The sequence below is a fragment of the Chroicocephalus ridibundus genome, chromosome 2 (genome assembly GCF_963924245.1).
Source record: "Chroicocephalus ridibundus chromosome 2, bChrRid1.1, whole genome shotgun sequence".
Classification (NCBI taxonomy): Eukaryota; Metazoa; Chordata; class Aves; order Charadriiformes; family Laridae; genus Chroicocephalus; species Chroicocephalus ridibundus.
The window spans coordinates 87,872,655-87,898,067 of NC_086285.1; the positions used below are offsets into that span (position 1 = coordinate 87,872,655).

Below are 25,413 nucleotides of genomic sequence, written 5' to 3' on the forward strand. Positions count from 1 at the left end.
GGCAGGCAAAAGCCCTTTCTACTTTGTCTGGGATAAAACATGTATGAGATGTGCTGTTTATTCACCACTTCTTCCAACCCCACCTGTAAATGCTTGTGGCTGTTGAAATAGGGGTTTATGGCAGCATGTTTCTACCATCATGAGGTTGATGGTTCTTTCTTTGCCTCTACTTCACTACAAATAGGCGAGTAAACAGCCCCAGATGTAGCACTTCTTCTCTAAGTGTAAGAATCTCCTTCACCTAGTTCCCAAGGGGTAAAAGTGAAGATTTAATCAGTCTTTACACTTTTATATTTTTTAAATTATTTAACTTTTATTACTGTTGCACCATTTATACAATTACATATAATTTCAATGCATCCATTGTACATTTTGTTTTTTTCATTTGTTTTCCAATGAGTGTGTGTTGGTGTCTGTGACACAGAATGGAAGAGAAACTGGAACTGCAATGAACGCAGACTTTTTCATTTCCACTGACCAATAAACAGAACTACAGGTGCACCCAACCACGGACATGCATTAACTCGTCATGAGAAATCTAGGTAGGCTAAGTAGGATGAGAATGCTTTTTACTCCCAAAAAATATTTGGAGAGGAAGAATTGGAGGATTGGCATTGAGAAATATGTGGACAGCTAAGTGGGTTTTGTCTGAAAGTTGGCATTCATCCACTGCATAAAAAAAATATCAAAATAAGAAAGGCTGTAAATAAAAAAACCACAGAAAATACTGCTTTCATAAAGATCTGATTGCCTTGGCACAAACCCAGTGGGCAGAATCAAATGCATCACTCCCAAACCCCATTACAGAACAAAAAGAAGATTTTGATACATTGGTGGAGTGCATTTACAGCAGTTCAGATACAAAAGATGTGCTGTACTTTCAGACATCCATTTATTTTACTTTTTTTTTTTTTAAATCCAGGACTTGTGTCAAGTTGGCAGAAAGTATATTAGATATTTCCCCACAAAAATACTATTTGGATTCTCCCCCCTCCCTCCCTCCCAACTTGATGGGACATCCTTTTCATTTTTTTCTTTTTTTTTTTTTCTCCTTTTCTTTCTGGGCAATACATATTTGTTATTTCAGATCTGAAACGAGTTAGTATAGCTGAAAAAATAAAAAAAAGACACAGGTTGTTTTAAGTGGTTGTTTCAACAGGCTGTCCAATTTAATCTTGCACTGCTATGGTTTGATCCGAATTAGCCGCTGGAACTTCAGAAGGTTTCGCTTCCTCTGGTGGGGCTGCAGGGTCCGAGGCCTTAGCAGTGGAACTAGGTGCTGCTGTTGCCGCCGTCTCCTTGGAAGAAGGCGCAGCCTCGCTGCTGCTAGGTTTTGAGTCTGAAGCTGGGGCCACTTCGCTTTTAGTTTCTTGGGCTGCAGGCGTTGCGGGAGCCTCAGTCTTTTTGGCTTCCCCTTCCTCTTTGCTCTTGTCATCTGCTTTACTGGGAGCTGTGGCTTCTGAAGGCTGGGAAGCTTTTGCATCGTTGCTAGGCTCAGAAGTTTTGGGTGCTTCGCTACTGGCAGCAGGAGCAGAGGCTGCAGCCGGCTCCTCTTGCTTGGCTGCCTGTTCGTTGCTCTTCTGTGGCTCTACTTTCGCATCGACAACAGACTCCGACTTCTCTGGTTCTGGTTTCTGGGTTTCTTCCTGGGTCACTGTTTTCTCCTTCTCCCCTTCTTTTTCTTCCGTCTTATTGGCAGCGACCTGAGTATCCTTTTCGCCCTTCTCCTCCTTGTTGTTCTCCTTCACTTCTGTGGTCTCTGTGGTTTGCTGGGCATCCTCAGCCTCCTTTGGAGTCTCCTCTTCCTCAGTTGCTGCTCCTTCAGCCTTCTTGTCTTTGTCTTTAGCTTTTTCATCATTGACACTGTACCCCTTCTTCTTCTTGCTCAGTTTGCCTCCCATGTTGGAGCTCTGTAACAGAAAAGAGAAGGAGATGGTTACCCCAAGCCCAGCATCTATCACTGAGAGAATCATTAGATCAGCTGAGGTGCAAGAGAAAAATTGATGCTGGCTCCTTGAAAAGGAAACTACAGCAGGGTTGGTCAGACGTTACCAGCTGAACGCCCCGACGCTGCTGAGCACCCCTGCCGCTGAGCTCACATCCCGCTCAGCCCTGCAGCATTTCACTCAACAAACCCCCCTCTGCCACATCCCCCTGCAAACAGTCTTCTGAAACCCTCTAACCCTGGGTACTTTTCAGGGGGGAGGGAGGAGGAGGAGTAACAAGATGATGGAGGACTAACATACTTCATCGCCTCTTGTGTCCTGAGAAAGGGATATAAAGGGTGGAAGTAGTAAAAAGACGTATTGATATTCAGGTTGGGCACAAACGGAATTTTACTGTCAATCTTGGCATCCACCCCCGGTTAACACAAAGTCCGCTATCATTCTAGCAAATGCTGTGAACAAGCTTTTCATTAAGGCTTGGAAAAATAAAAGCAAGCCTAGAGTCGGTGAGAAGGCTGATGTTCTCCCTAAGACACAAGACTGCATCTACTCACCCCTCTCCCACTGCCTGTCACCCACACAGCCAGCTCCCGCTGTGGCTACAGCCTATCTGCAGGGATGGTGGTACCCAGCGGCCAGGAGCCTGTGCCTCCCTCACCCAGAGGGCTGCAGGCACCACGGAAGCAGGAGCAACTCCTGAGCGGGGACATCCCCACGCATGGAGCACCTCACCCAGCCCCTTCCCACTGCGATCACCCACCACAAACTCCATGTTCCCGCACATGGCAGCACCTCACACCCCCCCTGCAGCAGGATGGGAAACCCAGAGCCCAAAACACAGCAAACCTCCCAGTAGGACAACCGAAGCAAATATGGGCACTTCTGACTACAAGCTTACATGTGGCACGTGGCATGACGCAATAAAAAATAGGGATCAAGAAGAGGGGTGCAGGCTTGGCATCCTCTGCTCACGGGTTCCAAGCATGGCAAGCAATCAGGTACACAGTTCAGTTGTTTAAAAGACATTGAGGACGTGTGTAACCATATCAATATTTATATACCCTCCATGTGAGAGTGTTAACTAAGAATATATAAAATCTTTTCACAGCACTTCAAAGCAAACTTTGTCTATTAAAACAGAAGGAGACACTTGCAGATACACTGGGTCATTAATGAACACAAAACCCTCTTTGATTCCTAACTAAATACACTTCTGGTATTAAAACAAAGGTATCTTTCATACTCAATGAAAGGTTAAGAAAAAAATGTTTCCTAGTTTTGTACTATTTGAAATAGGTGAAGGTGTTTTTTTCAAAGTACTGCCAAACAAATGTTTAATTTAAGGGCTTCTCCAGGGGAGATGAATCATTCTAATTTTCTGGTTTGCAAAGGTAGATAGACTTATAGGCCCTATATGTTTTACACACTTGACAAAATTGTGAATACAAACCAGTAAAAATTTATATTCATAGGAGTGCTCATAGAAGGCTGAATATTAAATTTAAATACCGCTAAGAACTAGCTGTCTCTCACTAGACTTTCTGCTGACACAGATACAAGGCCCAGGCACAGCCTAGCAACAGATTTTCCACGTCTTGGGCAAAAATGAGGCATTATGGTCAGCAGAGACCTTTCTGATTTCAGCTCCCCGAAAGAACAACAATTTGCAAATACCGTTGAAGGGTTAGCACACAGCCCTGCGAAATGGTAACGTAATGTTACTGAAACACTACTTTGCTGCCTGAAATTTTATGGGGCACAGCAATAAAAGGATTAACTTCCACAGAGCCACAGTTGAGCAATCTAATCTCTGCCTTCGTGGCAGATACACCAGCTTTTTAGGTATTTAGGGCAGGCTACGGACATTAGTTTGTTATCTGACAAATTTACAGGCTTCTTGATACTCCATAAATATTGCTCCAGCTTATTGTTTATGTACAGTTACAACCAAATACTTTGAAAGGGCTTTTGCAAGTCAGCAGGATCAGAGATTTACACTGAAGTCATGTGTGTATCCCAATTTGCAATCCCTAATTGAGCCTGTATTTGTTTCCCAGTACAACACAGGTACTGTAAGCCTAATTTCATTTGCTGCGTCTCCTGTATTTTTCCAGATTTTTGCTATTTCATGGCTAGTAGTAGCTCACCACAATTTATATTTTCATCCACAAAAAGCTTTTAACCTCAGATACAGCTGGCTAGAGAATGGGTATGCCAAAGGACCTTTAATAAGCAGAGAAGCATGCATATGAGAAGCGTGCTCCCAAACTATGAAAAGAAACATGCACTGTTTTTCCTGGGAGGTATACTGTGAAATTGCTGTGTCTCAATTTGCATCACAGCCAGCTGGCTCGGGATACTGGAGCAGAAGACGGAGAAGAGGTTCAGAGACTATCATTATGTTCTATTAGTAAATATTTACAGTTACAAATGGACTGCCACCTTCCAGCATAGCTTCAACTACTTTATAATAGAACAGATTCACTCTTTGTGACACTGAATCTCACATGCCCCTATTTAAAAGCCGCCTGGATCATCATCGTAATAGTTACGCTGGGCTATCATGCAAAAGCACAGCAATCATCAGGGTCATCACCCAGCCCTGAAGGCAGCAATGCTATGAGGTTCCTTTCCCCCTGTATCTGAATTACAAATACTACTCCTCCTCCTCTCCCCAGCCTCCTGATAACGTATCTGGGCTCCCCTGTCATGTCCTCCAGAAACAGCCCCCGACGTGCTCCACTGCCTCAAACAGACGCTGATCTAGTCCCTGTCCCACCTTATCTGTTCCTGGAGCACTGTCTGAACCATCCACCGCAAAGAGTCTCAGAGTGCAGCACACACAAAGCAGACCTTAAGAAGTATTTTAAAATTACAGCCAGCTGCACCTGGAAGAAAAGCAGCACATAGACCAAGCCACTTGAGCATCTCTGTGACCGGGTTGGATATTCTTGCAGGGATAATCCTGCCTGATACCATGTGAAAGTGAATCTCAGCGAAACGGCTCACAAGTGAAACAGACAGTAAAGTGCATTAGGTCACTGAGGTATGTATTCATACGGTGTTAAATCCACTCTGTATTACTACCTTCATATCAACGCTTGCAAGAGTACAGACCTTTTTGCTCCCCGCCCCCCCAAAAAAAGAATAAAATCTAACAAAAAGGAGGTACCCTGTCTGTCCCAGTGAGACTGATGGCCCTGGCTCAGCCTCTCTCACTTGCCCTGCCTCTCCCTAACTCCCATAACCGCCACATCCGCCTTATGAATGAGAGACCCAGAAAAAGAAATTTGCCTACAACTCTTTACCATGTAGGCTAAACCCCAGTATGGCTTCAGTTATTTGCACTCCCATTGACGCATAGTAGTTCTGAACTACTTCCAGCAGCTGCCAGCTGAGTGCAAAGCATTTTGTAGCAAGCGTGTCCGAAAGGATGATCCTTGAAAATCCTGGTGCTGAGCACCATTCCTGTAAAATGGCACAGCATTTGATGGCTGTGCCTCTTCGCTGCTGAACAGAAAAGGCTCTAGAGAGAGACAGTCAAGAAGCAGATTTTATATAAGTTGTTGCGATATATCAGTTATTTTCGGGAAACTTTGGTGCACCAGTTGGCAGACCAGTGCTTCAGAAGAGCAAGGTTAAGTACACCACTTCGAAGTTAGAACAGACTTCATCTGCTTCTCAGTGTGCTGAGTATTCTTTGACTGTATTGCTCTTCTCATGGAAGAAGAAACAAATCCAGAGACCACTGTGGAAGACTTCTACAACAGGAGGAAGGACTTCTTTAGTTTCTAAGAGCTGCTGTTCATTGTGCTCCTCCTGAAGGTTCCATTCTCCTGCAGAAAGCAGGAAGAGACATGGAGAGCTTGCACAGATATCTCTTTTTGTATAGAAGAAATAATCTGACCATATCTGTATTACAAAATATCATGTCTACAGGTCACCTAGAGCATGTTAAGCACTTTGAATATTCATGATAATCAGGATTTCCTGGGATAACAGTGTCAAAAAAAAAAGAGTTAATGTCCATCAGATCATAATACAGCAGGAAGAAGAACTCACAGAACATTTCAGATTTTACACCTACAGACTGAGCTGATCTGATGGAGATGAGTCCCTGGAACACAGGCAGCATACATTTGTACAGTTTGGGAAAATAAATATTATTTCAAATGTTAAGGTTTCAAATTGTTCTTCTATGTTGAAAAAGTCCCTAGAATTAGACTCTTACTATCTTTCTCTTTTGTCAGTAAAGACTTGTCTTCCCAATTAGATTTCTTACGTGCTTATAAATTTCTAAATATTTCATTTAGCATACGCTTTCACATCCCATGAAAGGGTCTGGCTATTATGAGAATGCACTTGCTACCGCCCTCAGTATGGAGAGCAGCACATCAGGAAAGGACAAAACCACAGATACCACCTATATATTATCATAGTCTGATTGCCAAAGCTACACTTCCAAAGCTCCTGTTCAACTTCATGCGTAGTGTGGGGAGCTCAGTCCACCTCCAGAAAAACCAGTTCAGGAAGACAATAGGTATCTTCTGAAATCCCACTGCCTTCCGCGCAATGTAGGCCCGTGTGGTGGGTCAGGCCAAAGTAGCCCTTGCACAAGCCTGTTCCCAGGCGTGAGCTATCTCACACAGCCTGCAGACAAAGAGCTGTAAAATGCACATCCCTCCCAAGGCAGGGTTTCAACACTCCAAATGAAAGGAAATACGGATTCCAGAAACTGCCCCACCCCCCAGCTGCACAAAATAAATAAAAAGATCTTGAAGAAACCATTACATCTCTGTACCTCATTGATTCACCCTACACTTCTGTTTTTTAAAAAAAAGCAAGTTTTTATAAAGGGACATATATAGGAACTTAAGGAAACAAGAATTTCCAGACACGATTTTTGAAAGATTTTCTGAAACTTTTATGAAAGAAAAAAACAAAGAAGTTACTACTTCTCAAAATATCCGGTACAATTCTATGCTTTCCATTGCCCACATACACATACGCGCATACTCTCGGGGACACTCCTATCTCACTAGCCCAGGTCAGTCAGTTTACCAGGTTAAAGTTAAGAAGCTGTCTGTAACATACCCCTAGAAAGAATTAGACTTGCTAGTCTTGTCTTTTAGCAATAAAGCCATGTTTTTCTGTTCTTTCTCAACTATCCTCACACATCTTCCTTTTCCTGACATTACTTGGAAATAATGGAATAGAAATGCTAGGTCTCATTCCGGTTCAAGCCTCTTCACACCTCAGTAATAGTGACCTTCTCTTCTCTTCTCTTCTCTTCTCTTCTCTTCTCTTCTCTTCTCTTCTCTTCTCTTCTCTTCTCTTCTCTTCTCTTCTCTTCTCTTCTCTTCTCTTCTCTTCTCTTCTCTTCTCTCCTCTCCTCTCCTCTCCTCTCCTCTCCTCTCCTCTCCTCTCCTCTCTTCCCTTCCCTTCCCTTCCCTTCCCTTCCCTTCCCTTCCCTTCCCTTCCCTTCCCTTCCCTTCCCTTCCCTTCCCTTCCCTTCCCTTCCCTTCCCTTCCCTTCCCTTCCCTTCCCTCCTCTCCTCTCCTCTCCTCAAAATTTAGTAAAGGAGTATAGAGAAAAAGAACAGTGAATGCTTAAAACAGAGAAATTGTGTTCACTTGATTTTCTAACCTTAATCTTTGAAAGAAGCCAATTCCAATTTTGGTACTGTCCTGTTTTCTTTTAATATGCAGCCAATAAAGGAATTTTAAGAAATAATACTGCCAAATCTAGGGTTTCATTCTCAGCCAGATTTCAGTTCTGTTTTCCTCTGGTGAGAAGCAGAATACATTTGATGCAAATTTCTTTAAAAAAAAAGAAAAAAGAGGAACGTCAAATTTTATATTATTTTAACATTCCTGGGGACATGTACAACAGACAAAAGTGGGAGGGATGATGTGGTTTTTTTATATGGGACATTTGCCATTAATATATCTTAATTATGATCATTGATAATAGACTCCAATTATGAGAGTTATAATAATTTAAGCACACTGCAGGCTGATATAAAATTGTGCCTGGCTATTTAAGATCTTGTACATGAGCAACTATTTAATTTGAGAAGCATAACTACTAATAATACAGCAAGTTATCATAAATGTTAATAATCATGGGACAATTATTTTGAGAGCAAATTAAAAAGTTGTACCTGAGATATTCCTAATATTCCTGTGAAATACTTGAGCTCTGAGGTATGTATTAATTAATCAATTAGGAACCTATTTTTCCAAGAACAGAACAGGAATGAAGACCGGCAGTTTTATTACAGGAAAGGGTTTTGCCAAAATTATCAATTAATTTAGCGTCAACCTGAAACCACAAGTACTTTGCACCTCTAATTTTTCTTTGCACCCCGTGTGGAAAAAAGCTAGCTAGCTAGGCAGAATTCCTGAATAAAAAAAATAAATTTTATCTGTTATTTGAGCAAAGAGTGATGAAGATTTTGTGGGTTACAGTGGGAAAGCAACTATTGAAGACTTTGGACTTGTGTCCTTCTGACTTGGAGGAGTGTACAGCTGAAGAACCTGGAGACACATAGTGACTGAAAATCCACTACCCAGCCTGACTCTGGTCAGACACCAGCACGGCTTTACCTGCAGCAGAGTCTGCGGAAACAAAATACCCCAAGGTACTGCCTTATGCAGTCTCTGTGTGTGTGTCACCCTCCATTAAAGCCACCTGAGTGAAGTACCAACCTGCGTGCTGCAGAGCCGCTGTGTAGGAGCGTACTCAGGAATGTGATACACCTCATTTATTTAAGCGGATACACCTTACAAAGCCATCTTGTAGAAAGCATGAGCAGAACATGGACCAGTCTTGCCTTCCCGAGCCAACAAGGGGAATGGAAGAAATGCTCCGCCGTGTGTGAACTCCCCGCTCACCCCAGGTGAGGCTGTGCTTTGTAGGCAGAGATAACATCTTTTACTAGGCTAGCTAATACAGATAGAAATAACATCACCCTTATTCTCCGTAGACAATTGCCTACAGCTGATCCATTTCAGTTAGCATTATTTGATACTTTCCTGTTGCTGGTTTCAAATCAGAATCCCACTGTTTTGCTACAACTGGGGTTTTTTTTCAGCAATCCAACATTGCCTGGCAGCATAGACACAACTGCCAGTACGTCCAGTTTCATGCCTGGCAGCTCCCGCCAGGCTGTTCTGCATTGTTTGTAACAGAAACACAAGCCATACTAAAAACTGAGCAACACAGAAGAAGCATAAAATAGGTTCTTTTTACAGTACAGTGTATGTGTTTCTCGGCCTTGTGTTCAGTTCATCCAATGCTCTGATTGCTTAAATGAAAAACGCAGCCATCAATTCCTGTTTGCCTTATCTGCCCCACTCTGTCTACCAGCCTTCCTACAGACTTGAGACCCAGCTCGTGTTCAAAGCGTTTCTCCTCTATTCAAATTAACTGCCTATGTTCTTTTTGTAGAATAATAAAAGCAGCTTGCAGACATGCTCATGCAGGTACACACACGCAGCCAAAAGTCAGCCTGCCCCAGACTTAGATCTTAATCACGCTATTATTGGAAGGCACGCAGTTGGAAGGGGAAACTGTGCTGTAAACACCTGTTTTGCAGCGACTGAGATTGATTTTACAAGAACACCTCTTGTAGAAACTGTTTGCAACCTTCAAGAGAACCTGAAAGACTAAGCCAAAAATATAAGCATTGTGCCTCCTCGTTCTTTCTAAGTTGCCACATCACTGTGGGGTTTGTGCATGACTCTCCAGGAAGCAGTTTAGTAAATATTTTACACCGGCCAAAGCTTTCTAATCCGTATCCTAGAATTAAGTTCCTAAATAGGAAATGGTGCAAATTTCAGAGGTGGTTATTACCCACATCTTTCAAACTGTGCAGGTCCCACGAACATGCACAGCCGAGGGAGAGGCGAGATTCCACACATATTATTCCAATTATGGCCAGCCATTTTTTGCCTCCCTCGAGTACTGAAGACACCATCACCATGCCTAATTAGAAAAACACTCAAGGTGATAAAAGCCTAGATAACGGGATAATTTCATTCCAATTCACATTCTGCTTGAATTTTGTCCCTCCAGCAGCTATGTCATTCATGGATCTCAGTACGCTTGGCTTGCAGACCCCTGAACTGACAGAAGAAAAAGAGACTCCAAAAATGTAACGGTCAGATGCTAGTAAGCAACGAAAACATTAGCCTCCTCCACACTACAATCCTAGTGAAGAGCAGATGTGGGAAGACCTCATTCCTGGAGGGACTGCCCACTGGGAAAGGGAATTTTTTTCAAGCTTAACACCTATAGCTTGTATTTCTCTAGCCTCACCCTGAACCAAGAACATATAACATGAGGCACATAAAGAGATTTCAAATTCATGCTTTCTGCACTAAAAAAATAAATTACTGTGCAATCCTCATTTACATATTTCCTTCAATAACAAAGGTTCTTCGTTACTGTCTGCATAAATAGTAAACTTACCTGCCATTTCCTTAACGAGAACATGGAGAGCCATGTTCATTTTTTGTAAAAGGCCTGAGGGTATTTAATTAGGGAACTGTCACCGGAGACAATTATTTATGGGGATCTACATTTACATTTTATCTGTTTAACATTCCACACTTAAAAACCCCTGTATTACTTTAATGCCCATTTAACTGGTCAAACTAGTTTTAATCAAACTTGAGACGGTCCTTAGAATATAAATTACAGCATGTTATAAGAAATGGGTACATTAACTTTGAAATCCTGGAATTACCAGTTTTACTTTGAAAATGGATTCTCCAAGTAACTGCTAAATTCGTCAGCATTTTTCTTTGCCATCTCTAGTCTGCTCACGGTGCTGCTCACTGGAAAAAGCACTGGGTGTATGCCCTGGCTGTAAGAAAACATCTTATAGGTAGGAAAAGGAGTCTGAACAGACAGCTCAGACCTATGGTAGACCACGACAATCCTTAGCCTCTGTATTTTCCTTCTTCTGTTTGCATGACACCCTCACTACGGGCAATGAAATCACATTTATAATTATGAACCAAATCCGATCCTCTTTTTTTTTTTTCTTTTTTAAATACAAGCCACACAGACTGCAGCACACCACCTCTGACTGCAGCGCACGATTCCACAATTGCACCACAGGAAGGAGGGAAACAGGGAAGCAAGACCAGCCACCAGCCACCTAAGGCAGCGCTCTCCCCTGCAGTGCGCGTTGTGGTGTTCACAGGAACATTGAAAGCGCTTCCTTCCAAAGTACACAGTATCTAATTTACTCGGCAAAACAAAAGTTTAGCAATTTAAATGAAGTATTTATTATTGACTCCTTTATTCCATTACCTAACTATTTAAGTATTTTAAGATTTAGGCTCTAGGTAACACATTCTCTATCCTATCTGCTTTTATCTGTTTCAGCTGCAGCAATAGCTTTCCTCTATTTTTCCTCAAAAGGAAATGATTGCACATCCACTTGATGCTCCAGGAGGTACCCCAGCTTCAGGTTTAGACTTTAGAAGAGGTTGGTTGATTTAAAAAAAAAAAAACACCCACAGTTCTCTTCTCCTCTCCCAAATCTTCATCACCAAACACGCAGCGGATTCAGTCACTGGTGATGTGCCCACCTTCCCGATCACCTCAGCCCTGAACACCGCAACGGCATTCCTCAGAAATGAAGGTATATGCAAGAGTCGCAGGATTGAACCAACTGCGTCCTCCAGTTAATGCACAACTGCTAATGCCAGTTAAATTAGTAATGGGAACGTTATTCTGAAAATACCTGCAAGTTTAAAATTGCATTAGAAAGCTGAGCGCACTTACGTCTATTAGGAGAGTATTACATATCACGCATCTGGTGGAATTTAACCTCCTGCAAGCGACCAACACAAAACCTACTTACCACCTCAGCAGCACTTATGAGGTATTTTACACCGGCTTCCTGAAGAGTTGCTGCATTTCTCCTTGGAATAGCAACTTTTGACTTTTAGTCTTGTGTACAAAGTTTCATTTTAAAGGAAAAATTCTGTACTGAACTCAACGTCGACAAGTCAAGTCATGTTTTGCGTAACATCAAAACTACCTATAATTAAACCCCGCAAGACTTTGGGCTGAATTACAAGTATTTTTCATGTTGTTAAGAAAGAACCCCTCCCCGTGACCACAGTATCAGTGTCAGCACCTTATCAGCTCTCTGCTTCTCACAGCTCTGTTGTAATAATGTCTTGTAGCAAAGACATGCTCAAGAGAAATGAGAGAAATGCACGCCTGAATGCTTAACACCTTGGAAAAGTTTTTACATCCATGTTCCCGGACACTCATTTGCACCATGTACATTTTCTACCAGGCTGTAGCTTGGCCTATTATATTAAGTTTGTCACTTTGGTCGTTCTCACTTCCTGGTTCTCACACTAGCACAATATGTGGGTTTTTAAAACAGCATACATTTAACACAAAAGAAAATCTCGTGTTTGAGACTGGCTTTTTTTGATCTTATTTAGAATGCATGTTTATACTAGGTTTTGCCTTTTTTCCCTTCCCCCCTCCATTTTCTAAACAAGGCATTACATTCAAGCTACGCGGCTTACCAGTTTCACTGTAGTCACTGGGGAAGGATTATCAAAATAACACGGAATCGGTACACAGCAATCACAGGCAAGCAAAGAGCATTAAGCTGCTGATTTCTGTTTGCGTCTTACAAATATCTCTCTCCGTCTTTTCCACCACTACTCATTTACACTCCTCTAATGACTGTCTAAGGTACCAAGACGCCTTAGGCAATCTTTTATTAAGACTGGCAATATTCCCCAAAACTTGAGAAAGGAGAGCGGTATTTCTTGACCCAGACGAAGAGCCATAGGTATGCATCAACGAATGCTGTCATGTGGAGCCTCTTACACTCCTCCTGTGCCACATTTTGGTAATAAGCTAAGACATAACCAGAGTGTGCCATAGATGGTTGGGAGGAAAGAGGCAGAGTTTGCTTTTTGGTTTCAGTCGTGCAAGACGACAGAGGGGGCTGGAGAATAAAACCAATCATCTCTATTAGAGAGTTTTGTCTTGTGCACAATAATGGTTTGCTTTGAGAAAGCCACTTTGAAAATGTAGTGTTCCTCATAATCCCAAAGTAAGAGCTAGGCCAGGCAGTAAGTCGTACCATGTCATGTGTAAAGCTGTCACCTTGGATTCCAGACTCAGAGATCCTAGACTGATTGCCTAAGTTTCTTTCCAACATCTTCGCCGCCTACACTTTCTCTTTTCTTTTACTTGGTTTTGGTTCGGGTTATATTGGGATGGCTGATCAGCTCTGCTAGAGAGAAGGTTATACAGGACTGGAGGCTAGCAAGTCCATTTGGGAAGGTGTACAGTGAGCAGCTAGTGAAATCCACGCATCGCGCTGAGAGATTTATGTTCAAACCGGGCAAGGCAGAAATCCGATTTAATGATTACTCAGCCAGAACTGTTCCATGCTAGCAGCTACCCAAAAAGGAGACGAGCAAACTATGCGGCAGGAGTGAAGTGAAAACTAGAAATCAGGAAAGGTGACCAGGTGCGTAACTCCTTTGAATAAAACAGCTTGGTTTTCTTTTCCATTTAAGTACCAGTAGGAAATCTGTCCATCTTAGAGCTATCAAATTTAATCTCACTAAATGAAAGCAAAAGCAAAATAACTCTGCAGGGACAGCTGTGGAGTTGGATGTAGTCCCTTTTCCTCCCCCTCACTTAAGCACGGACTTGCGTTTTGCAACAACGAATGTAATTGATAGCTAATATGGCCAGAATTCAACTTCTGCAGTTCAGAATGCATATCAATTGCCTTAGACTGTATTACTCTTGATGTAGACTAGCCCTCCATCAAGGCTGTATGTACGCCAATTTGCAATTTTGGTCAACTCAGACCGTATAACAGAAAAGAACCTACTTTCCAAGGCCCACGTGCCGTAGAGAAAGTTATTTATAGAGAACTCTTAGAGTCACTCCTTCAGTTTAAAGAGCTTTCAGTCCATGGCTATTTGAAAAAAGTAATTATTCTAACCAAAGAAGGCAGGCAGACATTACTATAAAGCATAAATGAGCTATTTCAGGATTAAAATGAGAGAAGTCTATCAGAGCAATGGAGGCTTGTGAAGTATGGAAGATTGGTTTTCATTTTTCAAGACAGAGCCATAAATAAAAAGAAAAATACCACTAGAAAGGTTCTGTTAGCTCTTTCAGCGCTAATACATTTCAGTAGCAGTCCAAGTTTCAAATCAGCACTGGGGGCCCATTTTGCCGTCCCCCATATTAGCACATATGTGGAACCCATGTGTGCCCCGGGACATCCACGTTTAGAAGAAGAGAATATAAATTAATTTTAATGCCGTTAACAGAACACAGCTGCCAAAGCTCCCAATAATAACTGGCTTTTCCACAGATTTTTTGCAATCGGTTCTCCTGGCTGGTGAGGTAGCAGTGGTCAGACCGAGCAGCACTTCACTTTGGGGTTTTTTTCCCTCCCTACGCTAGCAGGTTAGCTGGTGGGACAGGGCCCCTGCATTCCCCTGCGGGATCTTGTGAAGGAATGGGGAGCAAGTGAGTGCCTCTGCCCTGCTGCCTCAGCTCCGGCTCCCAGGGTTTGGCAATCCATTTGCTTGGGAGAAGGAGCTGCGCTTCATAAACTTTAAGATGTTGGCTGTCACCAGCCAAGAGGCATTCAGCTCTGCGGAAACCATGTACACAGTTCTGCTCGCTGCAGTTTTCTGGGTAATCCCCCCACACACGCACAAGTTGAGCACTAAATTCACACGTCCCAAAGATGGGGGGTGGGTCTAAATATGATTCAAGAGCGTAAAAGCCTCATATTCATATTTGGAAATATTACTTTCAAAGGTCTCATGCTATTTCAGAAAATGCTAAGTGAGCCAGTATCAAGAAATATGTCTCAGGAAACATGTAACTATTTTAAGAGTATTTGCAGCACCAAATCTTCATTTAAGTCTCTTACCTACCACAATCTCTTACTCCCTTGTATTTCTTCTCTTTTTAACCACAGGTAACTGGTAAGCAATACCACAGTTAAGCTTATTCTATGATTTATACATAAAACAGAATAAAAAACTTTTTTCCATAAATGGCCAATTTCATTGCCCGCTTTCAGTTCAGCAATTCTTCACTATAAAAGGGCAAGTCTTCTATTTAAGGGTTTCTTAGCTTTTGCAAAGGAATGATTAAAAAATGATTTATTTTCAAAGTCTCTTCTGTGTGAATATATAGGACTAAAAAGAGGGATCTTCTTATGCTGGTTGCCAGTGACGGCAAACTTCTCTCGCATCACACACTTCTGACAAAATCTGACATGAGCCACTTCATTCAAACACAAAAATCAAATACAGAAGGAATTATTCTCTTTATTCTGGACAACTTAGATAAATCATGTAAAACTACCATCACACCATTACATTTTGTCATTCCCTGCCATTCACACTAAGCTTCATGTGTGAAGCCTGTCCCAGCTCTGCAGCTTTCTGCAAGTCTAAAGAACCTACCTCGTATCCCTAAAATCACAACATGCTCATTTGGCGCAGGAGTCATCTTCTCAAGGTGAAATTGCCACCCTAGAGCGGTGAGGCAACATCCCTTGGTTTACGCTTCTGGGACCTGTCACAGTAGGAAGCATACCATGGTAAAAATGAGAGATGAGATCTTCCCTTCTAAAGCCCAAATGCAGACCCATATTACTGTAATAGGACTGTAACATAGTACAAAATCAGGAGGATATCTCTCTCTCCCCATTTTCAGGGGTCCACGGCAGTCTGAGGTCAGGGGACGCAAGAGTCCAAAACCTACTCAGCTTCTCCCAGTTGCTGTTGGGTGGAAGGCCACCCCTCATTTGCAGCCCAACTTCCTCCTTTGCAAAACGAGATGATATCACTTTCCATCCCCAGAAAAGCTCTGCCTGGTGCCCATGGGTGCTATAAAGGGTTGGAGACATTTTTGCCTGCTTTGAAAAGCCAGCTCCTTCCATATGACTTCTTCACCCCAAATCTCTGTTAGAGACGGCCGTTTTTCTGCATATTGGCGCTGGACTGAATTACGGCCTCTGAAGCTTGCCGTTATATCGCACTATTAGAATAGCATAATGTAATGAGCAAGTCACTCACCTAGATTTTACAGTACTGTGCTCCTATTGTTATATGGAGCTATAAAGCACCTCTGAACATTTTCAGGTATTGCTGAAAGCTCCTTCTGGAACAAAGCCCCTTCGCATTTATGCCTCTAGGCTGAGAACATCTGTACATGGACATTTTGATTTATAGTTCCAAATATGCACATTTCGCTCAGTTTCGGTTCACTTGATGAGAAGGATTTTTTTCTCAAGCTAAGAAAGCTCAGGTGTATCCAGCTGGATAAAGATGAAGCTACTGCTTGGCAGCCATCTTAGTGCTTTATTAAAGACAGATGTAAGAAAACAAAGTAATTTTGCTTAAACAGAACAATGTGAATGCTTGAAAAACTACAATAAACCCCTTTTAACTTGCTTTCATTAGGTTTTCAGATGTTGGACTGACGTATGATGGTCAGTGCTATGTTTATTAACTAGATGCATGTCTTCGTTAAAAGGACATCCCTTTTAGGAGTAATTATTCAAATTTGAACAGACGCAAGAGGAAGCCCTAAACTGGTTCACTAACTTTCCAAGACCTTTTTAAAGATTACACAAGTTTGAAAATTCTGAGTTATATTTGTCACATACTGCAGAAGCTCCCTTTCCTACCTGAGCTGTAGTGATTACATTATTACAGTCACGAAAAGTTGTGAAAACTAAAAGTGCCTTCCTTTAATGTGCGATTAAATATCAACTAGACGCAGCAACATGGCGCTGCTGGAGATGATGCTCAACAGAGCAGGATACGAAAGGATCGTCTGCAAGCAATGGCAGGAATTAGGGATATGAGGGGTGACAAGTTTAGGTAAATTTCCCTCAGTAGCAGCATTTTCACACTGTCTTTGTACCCATTGATTTTGATGTAATTTTTTTTTTATGTACATTTTGATGTAATTGTTCTTCTTCATCAAGAGTAGAGGAAGGGCATACACATGTTGTTGCGGAGACTTCCGTTTCCATGCAGGTTACATCATGGCAATTGTGTAAACACGAGGCCCTTGAAAAAACCTCATATTGGTGTCTGTTGAGCAGGTTCACAACCTATTTTATAGACACTAGTTGAAAAATAAATGTATCTTAAAAGCAAAAAAAATTTTTTGATTAATTTCACAAATAAGCATAATTTCCAGAAAAAGGTCAAATAAATGTTACAGAGGAAGAAAAAAAAGATGAAGAGGACGGTTCTTTTCTTTTAAACTAAAAAAAACCCTACTTTCATTATCATATTTGTCAGAGGCCAGTCAGGAAAAAAGTTCTGTGTGCTGAAAAATCTTAAAGATCCTAGCCTGAGAAAAAAATGAGGTTAAATTAAGTAAATAATATGGGATCATGAACATATGACACTCAGCTTCAAATAAACTCAGTTTCTATGAGCTCTTATATTTGTAAGTTGTCAGCTCATAATTTTATCATAACCTCAGAGTATTTGGATTTTTTTAAAAGCATCAGCTCTAGTATTTATTACAAAAATAATCTAAGATTTCGTTTCTAATCCTCATTTTAGCAAGAAAAGTCATGCAAAATTCTTAAACCCAGAAGGCATTTTTTGTCTCATGGTTTCTTATGACATCATTCCTTTTAAATGCTTAAGGCTGGGAACACTGCATTTCTGCAAGGAGAGAAATGTATCTGAAACATTCATTCAAAAACGAATGGCAGTTAATTTCAGTCACTCATACTTGTCAGCCCGGTATTCAGATAAATTCAAGAAACACAAGGGTTCTTTAAATTTATTTTAAAATTTGTGTGAGCGTTTCTCCTTAGTATGCTTTGTTCTGACAAGTCAAACTTACATATTCAAGAGTCCAGACATCTCGCACCATTTGAAATAAACCTGATAAGGGACTTTACAAGAAGGCTGCAGGGAAGGCGGAAGAATGGTGGATGGAAAAGAAGAGAACTGGCTCTCTGGTAACTGGTATGTCAGGAGCGCAGAGATGGGAGTCTGATGAAATCAGTACAATTAGAGAAAGGAGGCACTCCCAACAATTTTTCCATTTCAAACCTAAATGGAAAATCCAAAATTGGATTTTCCAATCCAAATTGAAATAATTTTCAAATGAAAATGTCATGAACAATTTTGTTGTCTACAAGCTAGCTACAGTGCATCACTGCAAGATGATCTATGCTATTAGCTCTCCATCTACTGAGCTTCTGGAGTGTTTTGACATAAATTCCTTTGCTCATTTGCACTTAACTGATTTTTTTGGTGCTCTGAGTGGTTTTCCAGCTGGAGCACTATAACAATAATTTGATTTTATTTATGTTATTTATAACATAGAATTAATCCACAAATGAAAACATGGGAATTTGAAACTGGCTGCTTGTTAGGCCATTTCAACTGTTTTGCCTGGATATTTTTGACCATCTTTTTTCCGATCTCATTCCTATTTTTAGCGATTGGCAAATAACTATTTGCTATCAGGCTAGATTAAAATAAAAGCAGTTCTGAAACTTGTTTGGAGCAATGTGGTGATGTTATCTGCTATACCAAGTAATTCAGATACAAATCAATGTGCAATTTCAGTACTGCTGAAGAGATGGGAGTTTCCTCACTTCTTTTTAAGTTCCAAATTTTATTTTCATGAGTTACGTTTTCAAAATTCTGTTGAGTGCTCTTGAGAGTTTTTCCTTATGATCTTTCCCTCAAAGATAACCATAGATAACAGTACAAAGCAAGAACTCAGTCTTTACAAAACGCAACCATCATTAACAATAATTCTGCAATTTCACTCGAAGAACTACAAAGTAATGCTTAGAAATGCTAAACAGAATTTAATCTGCAATGACTGTCTGCAATTCGGTACTTTCAAATGAGTATTAAAATACTAAGTTTTATATTTAGGAGAGTGAAATTTCACTGGGATCTTTGATCACATGTCTGGCATTTGCCAGTACAATTCTCTTTCAATAAAAAAAAAAAGAAAAAGAGAGACAGAAAGGCTCCAGCACTGTTTGCTAGCCCTACGAATGAAGTTAGAAGCTGGATCAAAGAACACTGAACCAGAGGCCCTGAAGCCAGTTGGCTTTGTTGAGCCTCACATTCAACAATTTTTTTTCAAAAATCAAGTGTTTCATATGCAGCCCAACTGTATGACATCTACAGTTACTCAAATATGATCCTCAGTTACCAGAAATATGCTCATACGAGCAAGCAGCAGCTGGAAAACATTAGTATCAATGGTAAACCTGGATGGATATCCATATCTGCAAGCTAATAGCCAGAGAAAAGAAGTATTGTAGTTCTGCATGGCCACCTGCCTATAGAGATTGAGAGCGATTAACTCTCTTCTCAACTGAGCGTCACCCTCCTCAGACTGCTTTAATGACTTTAAAACATTGCTTAGAATGTTACTGAAAGCATAGTCTTTATATTTGCAAGGCACAATAGCATTTCCCCAGCTGTAAATTGCTGAGATTTACAGCCTCCCCTTGACTAGCACCGCAGCACGATGCTGTGGAGCAGAATGCGCTACTGGGCTTACAAAGATTTGGCGCATGTGATTAAGCGGATGAAATGAAATTCTTAATGCTCAGCTACAAAAACATGCAATAATTAATTAAATATTTGACTACAGCAATGGGAGAGCAACTTTGTGTATGTACACATTCCTGTGTTAAAAAGAGAGACATTAAATCATGCATACAATTAAATTTACCAGGAAACAAAGTCGCGAGTCTGTAAAAGAGGTAACAAAATCTGAGAAGGGGGTGCTCTTTCCCCTTCTTATTTTGTACTGGAAAGGCGCAGAAGAAAAGAAAAGGAAAATAAAAAAAAAAAGAAAGAAAAAAAAAGAGTACATGTCAGTCTATATTCCTATTCAGATGTGGGTACTTCGTCGAGCCTGTCAATCTGTGCTCATTTTCAATCGATGGTTATCCATAGAAAATGGGAATGCATCACAGAGCTATTTATTTTCCATTTAGCACCCCACCTGGAAAGACCAGCAGTCTTGCAGCTCTGAAAGGCTCCATGCTCCATTGCTGATCTTGCTAAGATTTGAGAGACCACCAGTGCTCAAGGGCACTATGCAGATGTATAAGCACTGTGGGCTGAACAGCCCATCACAGCCTGAAAGATCGACATCTAGATGAAGACACTTCCATACAAGTATTTTATGAACACCTCCAAGCTGTACTTTTGTTCTTGGAGCATTATTTTGCTGCGAGGTTTCTACAGCGCTAGTAAGACTCACCCTCCAATCAAATACTAGTGTAAATTTGGTGCAATAGGTCCATGGAGATTATTATTCCTGTCCGCCTAAATCCTCCCAAGACGTACAGTTTCAGCTCTACTTTAAACGTAAAAAGAAAAAAAAAATAATACGTGGGCAATCCTACAATTGTTTTCCTTGAGAAGCTGTAGGATTTTGCATCTCAGCTGCAAATAACTAGTTGATATCATTGGGTCACAGTGCACAGCAGACCTAGGAATCTGAACAGCCTATACTTGTTAATACATGCCATGGAAAAAGGGCATAAAAATAGTTAAATAGCTGTTTCATTCTAGGCTATGCTTTAATTCTTTTCTACAGCCATAGTTTAGATCTCAAGAATATTAAGGCCTTAGGGAACCAATCTGGACATTATAAGCATAGTTGACAAGAAAAGCTCATGTGTAGAATCTGAGTGTTGAAGGTACCGAGGAAAGTTAAAACTAAGATTTAAACTGAGACCACTAGCCAGAACATGAGCTACTAAAGCATGAGGAATTATTGTAATTCAGAAAATTAAGTTATTCACTGCCATTTTCCGTACTGAGCATGATCTAACGGCAAATGTGTAAGAAGCAATGCCAGGAAAAGGTTACCACATTGGTCTTTATGCTTTTCTGATTATTCAAATGTTGTGCAAGTATCTGACAAGTGGTAGGCATATTTGCAGCCCCCAGCATTAGCAGTCATTTTAGGATGCCACTGAGTATTTCTGAGGTCAATCTGCATAAATGTTAAAGAGTGAAACTGCGTTTATGTCCAAAAGAGTTTGCAAGAGAAGGGGAAAGGACAAAAGGGCGACCCTTCCCCTTTAGAACATTTCTGAAGAAAGGATGTCTCTTCTCTGCTTCTCCGGCCGATACTGGAATGTGGCAGATCAACTCCCTCCCACTTTCTTTCCTACGTTTTTTACCATGTTGCTCACTGAAGGAATGTCCAGTAAATTATCCTAGCATGAAGGGTAGTGTGGACAATCACACAGAGAAGGCAAGACGGCCTCTGTTCTAACCAAGAAACCAAAGCAACTTATATACAGGGTCAGTATGGTCCATATTGCTGCTTAGCTCTCTGTCACCATAACAGAGCACCTCAGCTCCAGGTTTTCCTATGCACATTCGGCATGGGAAGTGCCCCTTTCTCCTGTTCCTGGCACCAGTTAGCATCATCTTCCTGGTTCCCCTGCACTGGCATGAAGCAGCAGACCCCATGAAAGAAGCTGGAGTCACTAGATAAAAACAGACAGAGGAGATTCACTTTTACACTGTGAGGGAGGGGAGGAGAGGGACTGAAGAGAGAACAGAAAACCAGATAAAAGGATATATAGGAAATCTATCCTTGTCATGTTCAACAAGAGCAAGAATATGATATCACAAGACCAGCCTTCACCTCCTTTTCCATGGGGTCCTTGCAAACAAAAAGTACTCCCCACCCACATCTGTAACTCAGATAACGTCCCATCACACTCGCTGTTGTACACAGGTGTAAGATGTTGCCCAGGACAAGATAAGAAAGGTACAGCACCAGTAAAACAACAAAACAAAGCAGCAAAACAGCAAACAACAAAGACCAGGAGTAGCAACTCCAGCACTGGAGCTCGGCATCTGTTTGGACACAAGCCTGGCTTGCCTAAAGTGCCTGGCGTCACAGAGGCAATGGCACGGTCTGAACGCACAAGACTAGGCCCAGCAAGACATCAAACGAAATTTAACAGCAGAGCGTATGGAAAAAAGCAGTATACTTAACTCGTTCTTGGTAAATGGCTATTCAGCGTAGCGGGGTTGAGATGCATAGCTGAACTAGGAGTCAGAAATCTACATTTGCCACGACATTCGGCAGAAAAAGGGCATAAAAATCATTAAGCGGGTTGAAAAAATTCTCACTTTGAGTTTAATCTAGAGCAGATAGAAAATAGTTTGGTTACTCAGCAACATAATTTTTAAAATTTTTTATTTTAACAGATATCTGAAGTTAGAGGCAATAATCTACACCTCTATAACTACTTCTATAACTGTTTATATTGCTATAACTACCTAAAGTGCTTTTATGTGCTGGAACTGATTTCTGGGCATGTTTTTTGTGACAAATAGGGATAATAAATCCCACAGCCTTCTGTTCTTCACCCTCACCTTCTGCTGTATGTCACATTTTGGTTCATAAATTACTCTCCCCCTTCACTTACAGTGCCCCTTCACTTTTATGAAACACAGCTGTCAAGGACTTCAGTAACAAAGAAATTCCCAAATTCTCCCAGTCTCAGGCATTTCCCTGTCTATTACAGTGCTTACAGCATTAGAGCGGTATTATGTGAAACAAGGCTGCCTTAAGAGCATGGCTGCCACTATCTATTGACACGGGACACTTTTTAAAAGAGAATGTAGTAAGAGTCAGAGTTCAAGAATCGCGCGCCCAGTCCAGCTGGATAACATACAAACATCTTACAACTCTGTCTCATTAAACGAGTTCAGGGAAAGGGCATTGCTAAAAATGAAGAACAAATGTCTTGATTTACAGATCTACACAGCATTTGCTGCAGTACATTAAACAGTAACAGAAGTCACTTTTAACGCAGCCTCTTTCACTGAGAAGCACATAATGACACCGCATCTGTGCTGCTGAGGAGGAACCCAGGAAGGACACATACAGCACAAGTCATTTGTGCTGCCTTTTACTGAAAGCCCACACCAGCAGAAGGTAATGACGGCGGTATGGTGGTGTACAAAATATTGCTCCAGTCACTTAAACCAGTATCCTTAATCCTTGCCCTTCCTTTCTGGTCACTGCCCGTCCAGCAGCCAGCTGTGAACAGCCCAGGAGATGCTCTCAACAAAGACTGAGTTGCCCAAATTAAAACAAAACTTAAAACCAAAATCGGCTACAAAACCAAGGAGTCCAGCGCTGGGACTGTATGTCGCCAAGTTTAAGGAATTTGAATTCATGCCTATAAGCAACAGGGTAGAAAATCGGAGATTACACATTCACATTTTCATAGCAGGGACACGCTGATACAAATCAGAGTACGGATTTTACTGGTTTACCAGTAATAACCAGCTGGTTCATAGCAATCAAACTGGTTGTTGAATAAAGGCGTTTTATTTTTGCTGAAGTACGCACAGGCCTCTGCGAAAGAGCTCTGTGTCAGGGTAAATGCTCCTGAACTGCTACTCCACTCTTTCCAAAGATGCCTAAGCAACTTCCCATGCCATGTTTATTTCCCTGCTACTGCAAAACACCAGGTGACGCAGAGCACACATCCCAGATCCCACCGGGATGGACGTGGAGCACTGCAGAATGCATCTGCCACGGTGGAACCGGGTAAAAATGCCCACTGTTGAGTCAAAAGTGAGCTGCTTTGATTTGGGATTTTGGGAGAGGGGTAGCGGCTCTTTTCTCTCGGGTGCAGCGCTAGTTAACTTTCTGCAGCTAAGCAGACAATCAGAAAAAGACTCACAGGATTATAAGGATCATGTATCCATGGTGATTTTAATAAGAAATCTTACTTGCAGTAGAATAGATAGAAGCAAGAAACAGAATCAGGCTTCATGGGTGATTTATTTTAGTTCATCTCCTAGGAAGTAGGATGTTACTGGTTTGATTTGAAGCCAAAAATTGTAAGCCTGGATCAAGTTGAGATTCAAACTCAACTATATTCTGCTTTCAGAAACCAGGACACTGTGGCTGTCTTTATCTTGAATATACCAGTTCTCTTTAGTAAATTGCTTACAATGTATTAAGCCAAGTTTTGACAGAGTGACGCTGTGAACATTAATTTCACCAGCATAAGTATCTTACTTCAACTGCCCTGTTTCTTTTCCTGTAGCTTTCTGGAAGAGCAATATTTATGGTACTTCTGTTCCTCCCCAAGGCCAACGATGTTTAATAGTTCTCACGTAAAGTAGCCTAACATACATACACCTAATTTTGTCAGTTTTTCAGAGAGGAAAGGATAGGGATTTTGCAGCATATGTCAGGATGCTGTGTAAAAAGGAGCACTAAATAGTTACAACTTTCATTTGTATATATATATATTTAAATTGCATTCTTTTTAAGAATTTGTATACACAGAAATATATATATACATATATAGGTTCTACGGAGTATGAGCGCCCTTTGTTTACAAAGTTTCTCTTTGGATCAGCTGCTTAATGCCCCTTATTCCTTGCAGCCTATTGCTACGTTTTCTGAAACACGGTAAGTTTATTGTTACTATTTATTTTAACAAGCTATTCTATCAAGCATTTTTATATTGCTCACCACCACCATATTCCCTGAGATCAAGGATAAACAGAGCATTTGGGCTCGCAACACTCATGGGATTCTGTGACTAAGCTGCCCAACTGCAGGTGTGTCCTAAGCAGTGAAGGTATTTGTGATGCTAGAGAGGCCATTCCGTGCCCATTTGGTTTCCTCTGTTGTCTACAGCTTTATTTTACTCTGTGTCCTTGCTCAGTCAAGGAGGAAGAAACCCCAAGAAAACTATGTCAACAAAGTAGAACTTGATAGAAAGACTTGTAAGAATAGGGAGAAGAGAGACCTGTTTGCATTGAGACTGGCTCTGTAGGAGGGAGATGTCACAGTCAGAGTTTTAGGCTTGAACGAGCAAAGACCAGAATAGAAATTATGTTAAGGCTTCTGAGAAAAGGAGTCTGAGAAAAGGAGTCTGACAAATGGCAAACCAGCTGTGAAATGTTTGCATTCCTTTTGCAAGGTCCAATAGCTCTGTTCCCATAGCTACTGTATGTTGAGATGGATGATGTAGCTACAGCAACTGAAAGCCAACATCCATGTTCACTGTAAAATTCCTAAGTCGTTACTTAATCCTTCTTTTACCTCCCTCCAAACTTCTAAAAGAGGAAAAAAAATAGGGTTAGCTTGTTCTTTGAATGAATTAAAATTATGCTAAAAAAATAAATATTAAGATTAAAAGATCCACTGCAGACAACTGGAGCTACAATTTGCTTCCCTGGCACAATTTGCCACATCCCATGATTTCCCTCTCCACGCTGACTGGGGGCCATTGCTGTTTTGCTAGAAAGAGCCGTCACCGCATTACTCGATGGGTGATGTCTGGCAGTCTGCAGCTCCTCCAGGTCCCACCACATTCAAGTGCAGCACCCAGTCATTTATAAGCCAG

General features: G+C 41.3%; 1 protein-coding gene across 1 annotated transcript in view; it reads right to left on the reverse strand.

Moving 5' to 3' along the window:
* Positions 1–297: 297 nt before the first annotated feature.
* The window catches only part of BASP1 (brain abundant membrane attached signal protein 1), a 52,463-nt gene continuing 27,347 nt past the window's right edge, over positions 298–25,413 (reverse strand). The window contains exon 2 of the mRNA XM_063326122.1: positions 298–1,910. Within this exon, the coding sequence (XP_063182192.1) occupies positions 1,170–1,901 (732 nt within the window). The 5' untranslated portion in view covers positions 1,902–1,910 and the 3' untranslated portion in view covers positions 298–1,169. The remainder of the gene's footprint in view (positions 1,911–25,413) is intronic.